The following is a 17,312-nucleotide window of genomic DNA, read 5'->3' on the forward strand; positions in this document are numbered from 1 at the left end:
GAGTTCAGGACGTCTCTTAGCGGCTCGTAACGCTAACGGCAGGTACTCGGGAAATGCGGTGAAGACTCGTGAAATGCGTGAAGATTCGTGAAGATTTTTCAACATGTTTGAAAACATCCATGAGAGCCCCGAGTACCTACGAGCGGCTATTACCATAATTCTCTGAGTTCGAATCAGGGGAAATTCGGGAGATCTCTTGAATTAGCTCGTACAGAGGGACAGCCCCTTTACAGTTTTGGGCCAAGATGCTGGAGAAAACACATGTTTATTCAGAGAGTAGTTATGATCCATAACTCACAGCATGTAAAGGATGGAAACTGAATCAATCTTAAAGGAGTATTGAAAAACCATTTGAATGATAATTTGCAGGGCTGTGAGAAAGGAGTGAGGGCGTGGGGCTGATAGGAATGTTCTATTGTTTCAATTCAATTCAATTCAGTTTTATTTGTCATATGTAGGTTAACACAGGGTCAACGGTACGATGAAATCTGTTTGACAAGACAATGGGTCACCTCAGCAATAATATAACAAGGATAAAATAAGATAAACGTGACATTAGTAAGGTAAAAAGACAATCATAAAATAATCAACATATAGATGATGTGAAATGTGTTTACGAGTTGAGAAGCCTGATGGCCTGATGGTAAAAACTGTTTTTAAGTCTGGTGGTACGTGCAGCCATGCTCCTGTATCATCTGCCTGACGTTAACAAGGAGAACACTCTGCGTGCTGGGTGGCTGTGGTCGTTGATGATGCTGTGTGCCTTCCGCAGGCACCACCGGTGGAAAATGTCCCGAATGGCCGGGAGACAGTTGCCAGTGATGTGCTGTGCCGCCTTCACCACTCTCTGTAGTGATTTGCGGCAGAACAGTTCCCGTACCAAACTGTGATGCAGCCCGTCAGCAGATTCTCGATGGTGCAACTGTAGAAGTCTGTGAGGATGCTGGCGTTCATGCCAAACCTCCTCAGCCTTTCAGGAAAAAGAGCCGCTGGCGGGCTTTCTTTGTTACTGTGTCCGTGTGCAGTGTCCAAGAGAGGTCCTCAGTGATGTCACACCGAGGAACTTGTAGCTGCTGACCCTTTCAACCTCAGCATCACCGATGTGGATGGGGAGGTGTCCACTCCCCTGCTGTCTCCTGTAGTCCACGATCATCTCTTTAGTTTTGCTGACATTGAGAGAGAGGTTATTTTCCTGGCACCAGCTGTTAAGTGCCTTTACCTCCTCTCTATAGGGCGTCTCATTATTGTCTGTGATGAGGCCCAGGATGGTCGTGTCGTCAGCAAACTTTAAGATGATGTTTGAGCTATGCTTGGCAGGACAGTTGTGCGTTAACTTGGAGTACAGGAGAGGACTGAGTACACAGCCCTGTGGTGTGCCTGTGTTGAGGATCAGTGAGGAAGAGGTGTGGCTGCCAATATTCACCACCTGGGGCCTGCCCGTCAGAAAGTCGAATATCCAGCCGCAGATGGAGGCCTCCAGTCCAGGACATAGGAGCTTGGGGACGAGCTTTGAGGGAATGTTGGTGTTGAATGCCGAGCTGTTGTCAATGAAGAGCATTCTCACATATGTATTTCCTTTGTCCAGGATGGTGGGCGCAGTGTGTGTTGCCATGGCGATGGCATAGTCCGTGGCCCAGTTTGGTCTCTATGCAAATTGAAGAGGGTCCAATGTGTGAGGGAGAGAGGAGCAGATGTGAGTTTTGATTAGTCGCTCGAAGCACTTCATGATGACTGATGTCAGTGTGACAGGACGGTAGTAGTTTACTGATGGGCTGAGTGGTCTTTGCTATTACAAACGTATGATTCTACAATTTTCATACTCCATCAAATCCTGGACAATAATGGACAAGTGAATATGTTAACTAACTACAATAGACAATAGACAATAGGTGCAGGAGTAGGCCATTCGGCCCTTCAGCCATTCGAGCCCTTTGAGCCAGCACCGCCATTCACTGTGATCATGGCAATACAGAACATAAAGTCGTGAATTTCAATCCATGCTGACAAGACTGCCTTCACCAGACATGCAACACAGATAAGTGGTGAACATGGAAGACAGCGGAAGAGAAAACATGTTTCCCCTAAAACACAAGCTTCACTTTGGCAAAATGGCAGAGGGAATACAAATTCCACAAATCGGACAATCAGGCTTGAAGTAGCATTGTTCAGCAAATAATCGCGCCTGGGCTTGCGGCTGCCCTTTGTAAATGGCTACTCAGCCAGTGAAGAGCGGAGCTGTTAAAGACATAATAACAGTGGACCGACCTGCTCAATTATAATAATTTGGGGGGCAGGAATGAGGCCAATACATACTTGCAGCATGATAAAAAAAAAAGCAATTAACTCTAATGGAAATCTGAATTCAGCACAATGTGTACTAAGGGGCTTGCTGTCTGAATCCACAGGGTTTGTGTACTTAGAGGGGGTGGGAGGGGATTGGCATCTATGATTAACTGGGGACAGGTCTCTAAATTAAAACAGCTTAGTTTTATCTTTATTTTCACTGACGTTCCATACTTCAGCATTCGTGGTGTCCAACCAGAAATTCCTGCATAATCTAAAAAACACTTGATGTCAGAGATTAAGGTAGATAAATTTATACCATAGGTGTGAAATAATGGATTCCTGTCTTTGAAAGCTGAGAGTTGTGGTGCTGCTTATTTTAATGTTAAATTCCCATGTATCATTACTGGCACCTCAAGAGCATCAAAGAAGCTTCTGTGGCAGCAGGCAGAGGTAGCTGTAAATCACTAATTATGCAGCGTTTAGCTTGGCTGGGTGGACAAGGGAGAAAAGGTTATTTTCATACATATATATATATGTGTGTATGTATGTGTGTATGTATATCATATTTATATGTATGTATATATATGTATATATATGCACGCACACACACACACACACATATATATATACTTTTTGTATAAAAGAAAATCTCTTATGTAGAATTTTTTTTAGTGATTTTGAATATAAATCTGAAATACATAATAAGATATGTTAGTCTATAGTACTGTCAGAATGACAAACAAATGTGAAGAGCAAACGCACTTTTGTGTGCATGTTGATGGATCCAGCCCCACCTCAACATCACTCCTGGTGGAGGCAGATACGACATTGGCATTTTAGAGGCTTTAGATAGGCATGTGGAAGTGCAGGGAATAGAGGGATATGGATCATGTACAGGCAGATGAGATCAGTGTAAGGAATGGGTGATGTTTCAGGTCGTGACCCTTCTTCAGATTAATAGACCTGAAATATCACCCATTCCTTCTCTCCAGAGATGCTGACTGTCCCCCCACTGAGTTACTCCAGCTTTTTGTGTCTATCTTAGATTTTAAAGAGCATCTGCAGTTCCTACACATGAGATCAGTTTAACTTGGCATCATGTTCGGCACAAACTTTGTGATCAGAAGGGCCTGTTCCTGCACTGTCCTGTCCTCTGTAGGAAGGAACTGCAGATGCTGGTTTAAACCGAAGATAGACACAAAAACCTGGAGTAACTCAGCAGGACAGGCAGCATCTCTGGAGAGAAGGAATGGGTGACGTTTCGGTTCTGAAGTAGGGTCTTGATCCGAAACATCACCCATTCCTTTGCTCCAGAGATGCTGCCTGTCCCGCTATGATACTCCAGCTTTTTGTGTCTATCTTCTGTACTGTTCTATGTTCTGTCCCGTTCCAAGTGGCCGCTAATATAGAGACTGCAAAACAATCTCTTGTTTTCTTGAATGAGAATGTATTCAACTATGACTCAATAAAGAGTAGGTTCAAATATTAAATATCAATAGTATACTTCCCTGCAAGAAAAATGACAATGAGTCTTCAATGTAACTAAATAATCCGCAGGTGAACAGTCAAATAAGACCACCATGGCGAATGATTGAGGGAAGTGATGCAGAGGTGGAGCTGTATCATCACTTGGGTTAGGGTTCCGTCATTGTATACGTGGAAGTGCATCCGTTATTTACACCTAGGATGTAAGTTGCTTGGTTCCATTTTAATGATGTACTTTCGCTTTAATCTACATGGTCCTGGTTTCCCAGGAAATCCAACAAAAAAAGGTTGAAGGAACAGTCTGAAGAAGGGTCTCGACCTGAAACATCGCCTATTCCCTCTCTCCATAGATGCTGCCTCACCCGCTGAGTTTCTCCAGCATTTTCTGTCTACTTTCGATTTTTCCAGCAACTGCAGCTCCTTCTCAAACAATAAAAGGTTGTATCTTTCCATAAATGAAGCTCTACTTGTGGGTCAGATGGAGCGGCATAATCTTATCAGACACATTCCAATGAACACTGAGCAATTTTTTCCTCCCCTCAATACCAATCGACAATCAAGAAACCCTGCATCACTGAAGGCTGATTTCTCTGTCAATCGCTGAATTTAGGCAAAATCCTATCTTTGATACCACTCCCTGCCCCCAAATCTGCTGACCACTTGTAATTAGCAAGTATCTGTGGTCACAGGCAGTGCCTCATCCATGCTTTTGTCAGCTCTTCACATTAAACCTCAGACTATTTCTTGCAATCCTGTTGCACCATTAAGTTTAATCAGTAGGTTTCTAGATTGACTTTAAAAAATCAACAGACAGAAATAATAGATTCATCAGGGTGTTAAGGAGACGGTTCTGCTGGTCATACAGCTGTTTGAAGAAATATTTGAATTTTCAAGAAATTGTATTAGCGTTATAAAATCTTCACAAGTGCTTTACAGAATTGTTATCAATCAGAATTAGCCGCATGAGGCGAATATGAAGTGTGTGACAGAGCATGATCAAAGATAGATTTTAATAACTACATTGAAGGACAAGAGAAGTGAATGGGCTTCACAGAGGGAATGCCAGAGATTCAGACTTGACAACTAAAGACATGGCCACCAATTGTTAACAAATATGTTTTTGGCTAGATCTGAAGGGGCACATATATCTTGATGTAAATCTATAGGTGATTACAGAGATTGGGAGATGCGAGTCTCTAATGGGATACAAATAAGGTTGGCAAGGATAGAAGTGTCTGGAAAGGAAGCTTGGTGCAAGAGACAACACAGGCAGCAGAGCATTGGAAGGTTTCACATATGTGGACAACTGAATGAGGTCGTGGAAATGTGTTGGAGCAGTAAGGATTAGAGGATTGGTAAGGACAATTCTCCCAGCATCAGAAGATGTGAAGCAGGGTGGAGCAGGTCAATAAGAACACCTCTCACGGCAACTGAAGATGAACAAAAAAATAAATAAATAAAGGTCATAAGGTCATGTGATAGGAGTAGAATTATTCGATTTGGCCCATCAAGTCTACTCTGCCATTCAATCATGACTGATCTATCTCTCCCTCCTAACCCCATTCTCCTGCCTTCGCCCCATAACCTCTGGCACCTGTACAAATCAAGAAATTATCTATCTCTGCCTTAAAATATCCACCGACTTGGCTTCCACAGCCTTCTGTGGCAAAGAATTCCACAGATTCACCACCCTCTGACTAGAAATTTCTCCCTATCTCCTTCCTAAAAGAAACTGTCTAATTATGAGGCTATGACCTGTAGTCCTAGACACTCCCACTAATGGAAACATTAGTGGATAAAGCCTTTTATTATTCTGTATGTTTCAATGAGGTCCCCACTCATTCTTCTAAACTCCAGTGAGTACAGATCCAGTGCCGACAAACGCTCATCATAGGTTAACCTACTCATTTCTGGGATCATTCTTGTAAACCTCCTCTGGACCCTCTCCAGAGTCAGCACATCCTTCCTCAGATATGGTGTTCAAAATTGCTCACAATATTCCAAATGCAGTCTTACCAGCCCCTTATAGAGCCTCAGCATTACATCCCTGTTTTTGTATATAAGCCCTCTTGAAATAAATGCTAGCATTAGGTAGCTTTCTTTACTACTGATTCGACTTGCAGATTAACGTTTTGGGAATCCTGCACCAAAAACCTACGATTCCTGGATTCTCTCCTCATTTAGAAAATAGTCAATGCCTTTATTCCTACTACCAAAATGCATGATTCCACACTTTTACTACACTATATTCCATCTGCCACTTCTCTGCCCACTCTCCCAACCTGTCCAAGTCCTTCTTCAGAGTCCCTGCTTTCTCTACATTACCTGCCCTTCCACCTATTTCGTATCATCCACAGACTTGGCCACAAAGCCTTCAGTCCACTCATCCAAATCATTAATATACAACGTGAAGAGTAGCGGCACCAGCACCGAGCCCTGCGGAACTGCGCTAATCACTTGCAGCCAACCGGATGAAGCTTCCTTTTTTGCCATTCAGCTAACCTGATAGTCTGTTCTCACAGTGGTAAAAATAGGTGGAAATACTGACAACATGGATATGTAACAACTCCGGCATGAGGTTTGTGAAACCTACTGAGATATGTAGTAGATGGGCCAAGGCAGGTAGCAATGAGTGGTAAGTCATCTCTCCACTTGTGAACACTGGTGCAATGGCCTTGAATATTGTTATAGCTTATGGGCAGGATAGAGGATAACATCCAACAATCATCCTTGGTATACACTGGCAGAAGGGAAGTCATTCTAAGTGATTTCTTTAGCAATGCCTGCATGAACAAAATTGGAGAGAAAATCCTGCGAATATTCAATATGTCAGGCAGCATTTGTAAAAAGAGAAAAATAATTTCAGGTTGAAACTATTATTAGAAGTCATCAGATCTATGATGACGTTTTATCAACCTGAAATATAAATGCTGATTTACTGTCCACAGATGCTGCCTGACCTGCAAATATACTCAACATGTTAGCTTTCATTTCAAGTTTCTTGTACCTGCAGTTAGAAAAAAATGAGTGCATAATTTGTTACATATCCAACCAAAGATGATAGTTGGGGCAACTGTGTAAAAAAATGAAGAGGATGTTGCCAGGACTCGAGAGTGTGAGCTATAGGGAGAGGTTGAGTAGGCTGGGACTCTATTCTTGTGCAGGAGGATGAGAGGTCATCTTATAAGGGACTGTGGTAACGGTGAAATCGACAGAAGGATGGAGGGTTGGGTGTGTATGCGTGCTTTGTCTGTGTTTTTTATTTATTTGCTTATCTTTATTATTTTACCGTGGATGTTTCGTTAGCTTTAGAAATGTTTGAATGCTGCACTGACTGGCTGACATTTTAAATTTCGTTGTACATGGCCCATGTTACAATGACAATAAAGAATAAAGAAAGAATAAAGAAAGAAAAGAAAGATAGAGGTCATAGACTCCTAGAGTCATAGATTAATACAGTGTGGAAATAGGCCCAACTCGCCCACACCGGCCAACAATATCCCAGCTACACTAGTCCCACTTGCCTGTGCTTGGTCCATAACCCTTCAAACCTGTCCTATCCATGTATCTGTCCAACTGTTTCTTAAATGATGGGATAATCCCAGACTTAACTACCTCCTCTGGCAGCTTGTTCCATACACCACAACCCTCAGTGTGAAAAGGTTACCTCTTAGATTCCTATTAAATCTTTTCCCCTTCACCTTGAACCTATGTCCTCTGGTCCTCGATTTCCTTACTTTGGGTACTCTGGGTAAAATACTCTGTGTATCTACCGGATCTATTCCTCTCATGATTTTATACACCTCTATAAGATTACCCCTCATCCTCCTGTGCTCCATGGAATAGAGACCCAGCCTACTGAACCTCTCCTTAGAGCTCACACCTTCTGGTCCTGGCAACATCATCATAAAACTTTTCTGAACCCTTTCAAGCTTGCCAATATATTTCCTATAACATGGTGCCCAGAACTAAACACAATATTATAAATGCAGTCTCACCAACGTCTTATACAACTGCAACATGACCTCCCAACTTCTATACCCAATGCTCTGACTGATGAAGGCCAAAGTGCCAAAAGCCTTTCTGACCACTTTATCTATCTGTATAAAATCATGAGAGGAATAGATCGGGTAGATGCACAGAGTCTCTTGCCCAGAGTTGGGGAATCGAGCACCAGAGAACATAGGTTTCAGATGAAGGGGAAAAGATTTAATATGAACCTGAGGGCGAACTTTTTCACACAAAGGGTGGTGGGGGTATGGAACAAGTTGCCAGAGGAATTGGTGTGGCAGGGACTATCATAACACTGAAGAAACAGTTAGACACGGATAGGACAGGTTTGGAGAGATATGGGCCAAATGCAGCGCGGGCAGGTGGGACGTGTAGCGGTGACATGTTGGCCGGTGTGGGCAAGTTGGGCCAAAGGGTTTGTTTCCACGCTGTATCACTCTATGCCTCCAGGATGGATAGATTATCTTTACTGCAAATAACATAGGAAGTTATTTGTGGTTATTCTAAGAGCTGTGGTGGGGATAGGGATTTGATAGGATACATTCAATTAAATAATCCAAGGTTTGAATGGCTGACCAGGAAGGAAAGAGATGTTGAAAATTAGTCTAAATTTGCAAATGCTGAGATATCATGTAAAATAGTGCTGGCGTCAAATTTAACACGCCTCACCAGATGCTTTAGCAAAGAAGTAACATAATAACCTTGAAGAGCCAAAAGGGGAATGAAGAATTTGTGCAACATCTTTGTTTATAACAGTCCCTCACCACTTGTGCTGACTCTGTCGTTGCACAAGATCAGAAGGCTACAGAAGATGGTCTTTTTCCACATTCCACCTCAAAGTTTATGGAAACTACTGGCTCCCATCAATGGGATCGGAACGTAAATCACTATCCACCTTTACTGAATAGTTAATTCCATCAAATGAAAGGGAAGATAAACCAAGGAGAATTAAACAAAAATGTGCAGGAGGGAACTGCAGATGCTGGTTTACACCGAAGATAGACACAAAATGCTGGAGTAACTCAGCGGGACAGAGAGCATCTCTGGAGAGAAGGAATGGGTGACGTTACAGGTCAAGACCCTTCTTCAGACTGTCTGAAGTAGGGTCTCGATCCGAAACATCACCCATTCCTTCTATCCAGAGATGCTGCCTGTCCCGCTGAGTTACTCCAGCATTTTGTGTCCATCTTAAGAATTAAACAAATTTATTTTCTGCATTGTGGGAAGTATATTAGTAATAAAAGGCAACTGTGCTATTGTCCATTCAATTGCACCTTCTCAACTACATTGATTACCTTTGACAGCTACACACATCTACACAGAGGAAAATTAAATAATGTGCAAGAGCTAGTATAATTAAGGAGATTAAAGTCTTCCCATGCGTAGGTGACTACTCCTCAAAATGGAGCCATGTGTCAAAAGTCACAATGATTTACTGAAGATAAATTTCCATGTAACATCTACTGAAATAAGTAGTTCAGGTCAAATCACTTTTCCTTAATTTGTAACTATAGTAATACCACAAGAACTTGCCAGCACTTAAGCGACATCTTCAGACTAATGGGAGGCACAAAGTAATTTCAGTTGACACTTGGCAACAGTAATAACTGCAACAAAGCTTCATACACTGTATCCCGTACCGGTGAACTCTAATTCATTCAAGACTGTTGTTATTAACCAAAGTTAAAATGCAGAGTTATTACTATTTTTTGAAGTCGGGTTATTGGAGCATTTCTTTGCAAGTGTGAAATCTGTCACTTGTCGTCTGGCAGATGAACCTAAATTTCCCAAGACTTCGGTTTTTTTTCCAGTAAGCACCAGCATTGATTTAATGAGCATCTGTTCTTGTTGCAGTTGTGTTTTTGTTTGTGGACTGCTGTTATGCTGCCTTATCCATAGCATCTGCTGCAGTTTGAAGTTATAATTGCTGCAGAGCTTTTGAAACATACACTTTCTATTCGATCCAAGAATTTCATCCAACAATTCATCAATACATTAACAGTGTTTTTAGGATTCGTAACTGGTTTCAGCTGAGTTCAGAATAAGTGCATTGCAACAATCAATTTAAAAAAAAATGTGTTACTTATATATCTCAAGGAATCAACGGAAATCACAGCAGCTACAAATGCCTGACTACTACTCAGAGTCCAGTTATTTTAATTATGTTTTCAAGTATAGCAGCCCTCAATATGGGAGATTAGCAGTGAAAATATAATTAAGTATCTCAAATTTTGTTGAGAGCTACAGGTATAGATTCTGTTCCAAAATGGTGCCCACTTTGTGGCAAGAATGGCAGCTTGCATCAATGCTCAAGCAGTTAACATCTATATAATTAAAAGTCTAAACTTGACCACTTCTTGTTTGTACTGTATATTGCTTTTAGATAAAAGGCTGCCACTTACGGCTCTGATCTTTGGCCACCTTACTCAGAGTCCCCCTCCGTTCATCAGGTGCAGAGGAAGTTTCACATTGATGAAAAATAAAAGAGTTATTAGTGTTTAAAAAATATTGAGATTTTCTCTCCTGTCAATCACCAGCATGAAGGCCACACCCCTTCTGGTGGGAGGGGGAGGGACATAAAACCCGGAAGTGTGGACATGGCTCAGTCTCTGCAAGATGGGGAGGGAGAGATCACGACTCTCAGTCTGAGCTGTGAATCAACTGAACACACTGAATGTCTACTGAACTGTTAGTGTGGTTTTATGTGGTTTTTATGTGGTTTTATGTGGTTTTTATGTGGTTTTATGTGGTTTTGTGGTGTTTTATGTGGTTTTATGGTGGTTTCACCTTGCTTGAAATGATATGAAACTGCACTTGAAATGGGTGGCCTTGCATCCTGTCTGAAATAGTATGAAACAGCACTTGAATTTGGTGGCCTTGCGCCCTGCTTGAAAAGGTATGAAAATGCACTTGAATTTGGTGGCCTTGCACCGTGCTTGAAATGGTATGAAACTGCACGAATTTGGTGGCCTTTCCACCCTGCTTGGTATGAAACTGCACTTGAATTTGGTGGCCTTGCACCCTGCTTGAAATGGAATTTCAAGGAATAGCCGTGAGTCAACTGCCAGCCCACCAGCCATGAGTGAGTGAGCTGCCAGCACACCAAGCTTGAGTGACTGAGCTGCCAGCCCAAGAATCCATTCGGCCCACAATGTCCATACTAACCCTCTGGAAACCAGCCCCTGCGGCCCATAACACCCATACTAGCGCTCCAGAAGGCACCCCCACCCCCCACTGGCCATCAATATTGGAATTGGGTGAGAGGTGGAATATTGCATTGGGGACCAGTCCTCCCGTGTGAACATGGGACCCAACAGGTCCCACTTAGTCTAGTTCTAGATATATGCAGATATCTGTCTCAGAGTGTGGTGGCGGCCAGTTGTCTGGATACTTTCAAGAGAGATCTAGATAGGGCTCTTAAAGATAGCAGAGTCAGGGTATATGGGGAGAAGGCAGGAACGCGATACTTTTTGGGGATGATCAGCCATTGAATGGCGGTGCTGGCTCGAAGGGTCGAATGGCATACTCCTGCACCTATTGTCTATTGTCTATTGTCAAGGTAAGTATAAAATGGGTATAGACATTGTCAAGCTGGAAAGGTTCCAGAGAAGATTTACAAAGATGATGCCAGGACTCAAGGGCTTGAATTAAAGGGAGCAGTTGAGCAAGCTTGGATTCTGTTCTTTGGAGCGCAGGAATATGAGGGGGTGATCTTATTGAGGCATACAAATTATGAGAGGAATAGATCGGGTAAACACACAGAGTCTCCTGCCCAGAGTAGGGGAATCGAGGAACAGAGGACATAGATTGATGGTGAGGGAGGATAGTTTTAATAGGAACCTGAGGGTAACCTTTTCACACAAAGAGTGGTGGGTAGATGGGATGAACAGCCAGAGGAGGTAGTTGAGGTAGGTACTATTGCAAAGTTTAAGAAACATTTCGACAGGTACATCAAAATAATAGGTTTAGAGGGAAATGGGCCAAATGCAGCCTGGTTGTACTAGTACTAGGACATATTGGTTGGTGTGGGCAAGTTGGACTGATGGGCCTGTTTCCACGCTGTATTAATCTATGACTCTGGAAGGACACCATAAGATCAATTACTGTAGACCACTGTTAATGTAAATGAAGCCATAGAGTCACAGATTCATACAGTGTGGAAACAGGCCCTTCGCCCAACTTGGCCACACCGGCCAACATGTCCCAGCTACACTAGTTCCACCTGCCATGCGTTTAACTCATATCTCTCTATACTTATATTTTTGATGTGCCTGTGTAAATGTTTCTTAAACATTACAATTGTACCTCCTTCAACTACCTCCTCAGGCAGTTTGTTCCATATATCTATCACACTCTGTGTGAAAAGGCTACACCTCAGATTCCTATTAAATCTTTTCGCCTTCACCTTATATTCTCTGGTTTTCGATACCCCTTCTCTGGGCAAGAGACTCTGTGCATCTATTCTTCTCATGATTTGATATACTTCGATAAGATCACCCCTCATCCTCCTGTGTTCCAAGGAATAAAGTCCCAGCCTGCTCGTCCTCTCCCTATAGCTCAGACCCTCTAGCCCAGGCAACATCCTCATCCTCGTAAATCTTCTCTGTATCTTTCCAATTTGACAAACTCTTTCCTATAACATGGCGCCCAGCACTGGACGTAATATTCTAAACATGGCCTCTTATACAACTACAACATGACCTCCTATCTTCTATATTCGATACTTTGACTGTTAAAGGCCAATGAGCCAAAAAGCCTTTTTGACCACCATATCTGTCTGTGATGCCATCTTCAAGGAGGCATGTACCTGCCCTCCAAGACCCTTCTGCTCTACATCACTCCCCAGAGCCCTACCATTCATTTTTGTACGCCTGCCAATGTTAGACTTTCCAATATGCATGACCTTGCATTTCTCTGTATTAAATTCGATCAACCATTCTTCAGCCCACCTGGCCAACCGTTCAAGAACCTGCTGCAATTTTTGACATCTATCGTCACTGTTTTACAATCCTCCACCTGATGTCATCTATTAACGTTGCACTGCGGAATGCCTGGGCACTTCAACAATGCCTGTTGAAGATTCAATTCTTGCAAATAATAGTTAACTGTTTTCTACTAGAGGTAACTACAATGCTGCGAGTGTTTCAATTATTCTTTAAATTTATGAAATCTTGCAGAAAGTGGCAGGGCTAGTACTGAAGGGCTTTGTTCTGACTTCAAGGCTTGTGTATAAATCGATTGACTCCAGACGTAGGTTTGCTTTCCTTGCTTAACAGCATTACTACAAGATTAAATAAAGGGCACATAGACCAGCGCAAGCTGCTAAAGACAGTGGATGAGGAGAAGAGATTTTTCAGCAGCCTAAAAGCCCTGTCCCACGGTACAAGTTTATTCCAAGAGCTCTCACGAGTTTAAAAAAAAATCAAACTCATGGTAAGCACGGAGAATGAACATAGCAGGTATGTAGGAGCTTGGGGACGTCTCTTAGCGCTAACGGCAGGTACTCGGGAAGACTCGCTAACGGCAGGTGAGCACAGGTAGACTCGTGAAGATTTTTCAACATGATGAAAAATGTCCACGAGAGCCCCGAGTACAGACGAGTGGCCATTCCCGTAAATCTCCGAGTTCGAACCAGGGCAAACTCAGGAGAACTCTTGGAATGAACCTGTACCATGGGACAGAGCTTTATATCTGTCTAAAGTGTTAAGAGATCAAATCTCCTGCTTGAACCAACAAGGAACATTAAATGAGACATCTACACTAAATAAAAAAAAACATCCTCACAATAATCTCCCCAACTGCTGCAAACATGATTGCGACTTCAGAATTGGACAAGGATTTCGGTGATTGGGAACACAAGCAAAAATGAATGAATGAAATGAAAGACAAGTCACAGTGAAATTCTTTGCTTGCACACCCAAGGTATGCAAATAGTTGCCACATAAAGGGCACCACCAAAGTTATAAAGTATCCTGCACCAGGTCCATCTCTCCAGGTCTCCCCCTCCCCCTCCCTCATGGTGGTTGCCCCACACCAGGTCCTTCGCTGATCCTCCCCTCGGCAGCAGCATCCTCACTCCCACATGGTCCATCCTCGTCCGTTGACCGGCGCCTTCATCGGCCGCTGCACCGACCTCTCCAGTAACGCTGCCGGGTCCTCTCCGGGCGCCTCCATGGCGCCGACGCAGGCTCCAGCCGTGGGCTCTGCAGACCCGCGCTCCGGGCTCTGGCTTCTCTGTGGCCTTCAGGGAGGTGTCTCCTTTGCATTAGAAGTTGTAGGTATGTCCAACGATTTGCATGTTTTCTTACATTATTGCATTGAGAGGTTGGGGAGAGAGCGTAATTGAAGTTGTATATTTAAGGAGAGCAGTCCACATTTCACAGCAAGTGCAATGTATTCGTGGCTTTGCAGCTTCCTTCTCCTCTGTGCAGATCTAATTGATAGTTCTTCTGCTCTTTGCGGATGCCCATAAATTCTGACAAGTTCCATCGGCAACAAGAACTCTGTTGTTTCCCTGTCTGGCAACAGACCACAGGCAGCAGATCATCCAGGAATTCACCCAATACCCAGGAAGCAGCACAATGATTTCATTCTGCAGCATCCTGTTGTGCCAATGGACTGGAGCTGCTGCAACAAAATTAGGCCTGGGAACTGGGTGAAATAGTCTATCCGCTGACCACACGGCTGAAGTACAGCAAAGCGCATGCAGAGGATTGGGCATTGTACAGCACGCCAGCACATTATCCATGTTCAATTGCCTTGAAAGGTATTGTGTTGCCTTCTGGAAGTGCTTCACTCTGCTTGAACTCATCTGCTGCTAATTCTGACCTGCACCGTCCCGTTTATTAGTCACGTTTGTCCTTGATTATCTCTGTTGGGAGTTGAGCGATTGTTGGACTGTGAACAGTCAGAGGTCAGAAGGAAACTGCAGATGCTGGTTTACACTGAAGAAAGACACAAAGAGTTGGAGTAACTCAATAGGGCAGGCAGCATCTCTGGAGAAAAGGAATGGGTGACGTTATAGGTCGAGACCCTTCTCCAGATTGAGTCCGGGGGTGGAAACGGGAGTTATACAGTAGATGGTGATGTCAGAAATGTTTTTGCATATCTTTCATTCATTTGTTCTCCCTACATCACCGTCTATATCTCTCGTTTCTCTTTCCCCCGACTCTAAGTCTGAAGAAGGGTCTTGACCGGAAATGTCACCCATTCCTTCTCTCCATAGATGCTGCCTGTCCAGTACTCCAGTACTCCAGCACTTTGTGTCTATATTCACTGCTGCGGCTGTCCTCATGTGGCATCTGAATCTCCCATCACTGAACTAGGCAAGTCATGCAAAATCATTGAACGTCCTGCCGTGTTCCATCTAGGTCCTCAGGACTTGGCTATTGACAATGGCACTCACATCTACATGTCTTCATTATCTTTGTTGGGTTTATCGGGAGGACCGCTTCCTATTCCACAAAGGCTCCACTGCAGCATCTGAAAAGATCACCCTGTTTGCCAGTATATTCAGATCAGAATGAACATTGACTTCTCTGTAGGTACACAAAAATGCTGGAGAAACACAGCGGGTGCAGCAGCATCTATGGAGCGAAGGAAATAGGTGACGTTTTGGGCCAAAACCCTTCTTCAGACTGATGAGGGGGTGGGGGGGGCGAAGGAAGGAAAAAGGGAGGAGGAGGAGCCCGAGGGCGGGGGGATGGGAGGAGACAGCTCGAGGGTTAAGGAAGGGGAGGAGACAGCAAGGGCTAGCAAAATTCATCACTTCTCTGTTCCAGGTGTCAACCGCTCTACATCGCTGAGACCAAGCGCAGGCTTGGCAATCGCTTCGCCCAACACCTCCACTCAGTTCGCAATAACCAACCTGATCTCCCGGTGGCTCAACACCTCAACTCCCCCTCCCATTCTGAATCTGACCTTTCTGACCTGGGCCTCCTTCATGGCCAGAGTGAGTCCCACTGCAAATTGGAGGGGCAGTACCTCATATTTTGCTTGGGTAGTTTACGCCCCAGCGGTATGAACATTGACCTCCAAATTCAGGTAGTCCTTGCTGTCTGTCTCCCTCCTTCCCTTCCCCTTCCCAATACTCATACAGCCTACTGTCTCCGCCTCTTCCTTTCTTTTTCCCGCCCCTCCCCACATCAGTCTGAAGAAGGGTCTCGATCCGAAACGTCACCTATTCCTTCGCTCCATAGATGATGCCTCACCTGCTGAGTTTCTCCAGCAATTTGGTCTCCTTTGGAATGATTTCTGCGATTACTTTTACTACCGACTGCTGCTGCAGTACAAATCACACTCAACATCTGTAAACTGGCTTCATGTGCTTCAGGCTATCTGTAATACAAACCGCTCAGTCTTTGGTCCCTGGCCAAGGCTAACAGGCGTTTAACAGCATGGTTAATATTAACTGCTTGGCGAAATTATGAAATTGGGCAGGTGGCAGGATAATGGTGCACGGCATGTAAGGAACCAAGGAGTTAATTGTGCATTGAACTCTCCGTACCCATTTGCAGGAGCTATCCAATTCAGGCCTACAGGGGTTTCTGTGTTTAATAATAATTACCAGACATTATGGTGAAGAATATTTAACATGCTGGTTTACAATAATTATTTGTCTGATGATGTTCCAACTCCAACTTATATGGGTCAAGTGTTGAATATGCAACAGTTACAGTATTATCGTCAGGTTAGCAGTATTGATGGATCCAAAGAGCATTTAGTGAAAAAAGTTACGGGAAATCAATTTTGGCTTGTTTACAGACATATTGAAATGATGTAAATCACGGTGAAACAAAGATATCCAATCCATCTGGCTGAATGAAAGGTTCGCACAGTATATTTTCCGTAGAGACAATGGCCTAAAAGTTAATTCCTGATCAGTACCGTCAAAATGTATCAAAAGAATATATTCTGTCTCAAACTTCAACGCAGTTGACGTCCACACCGTGTCATTTCCACTTGAGCTAGTTAACAAGTTGGTCAATAAGTAGCTGCTGAGACCGCACTGCGATGTTTTAATAACCCGATAAACAACTTCATGCCAAGAGAGCGAATTGACTTTATCAATTTTCTGAAAGGCTAATGTGACATTTTCTTTTATTTTGTTACTCATGCAGCAATTTGAACGCGATTTAAGAAGATATTGCAGCCAAGAGAAAAGGATGTTACTCGACAACCATGGTCTCTATGATAAAAATACGGTAAAATGACACACAACAGATCACATTTTTTTGTTTGCTTAAGTAGTTGCGTTTTAAGGAGATTCTGTCTGAATTATAATGGGGCATAATTTAAAACTCAGTTGACAACTTGACTGTGTTAGCAGCCAAATAAAAATACAGATAGATTTGACCAGAGCAATGTCAGTGTCCTCTTGTGCTCATCAAACTAATAGACCTTCCAGTGGTGGGCACTGGGCATTGGATTACACTGTGAATGGTGATGGAATAGTCTGACAAGCTCACAGGATGCTCTTGCTACGGCTCCAGAGATGTTATTAAGTGAACTCAGAATGCACTCAAGACCTG

At 43.4% G+C, this 17,312-nt stretch overlaps 1 protein-coding gene across 1 annotated transcript in view; it reads left to right on the forward strand.

Annotated features, from left to right (window-relative positions):
• LOC129703920 (DNA nucleotidylexotransferase-like) overlaps positions 1–17,312 on the forward strand; it is a 139,897-nt gene that overhangs the window by 44,745 nt on the left and 77,840 nt on the right. The window contains exon 3 of the mRNA XM_055646633.1: positions 16,902–16,985. Coding sequence (XP_055502608.1) covers positions 16,902–16,985 — 84 coding nt within the window. The remainder of the gene's footprint in view (positions 1–16,901; positions 16,986–17,312) is intronic.

This window comes from Leucoraja erinacea, chromosome 15, assembly GCF_028641065.1.
Source record: "Leucoraja erinacea ecotype New England chromosome 15, Leri_hhj_1, whole genome shotgun sequence".
NCBI lineage: Eukaryota > Metazoa > Chordata > Chondrichthyes > Rajiformes > Rajidae > Leucoraja > Leucoraja erinaceus.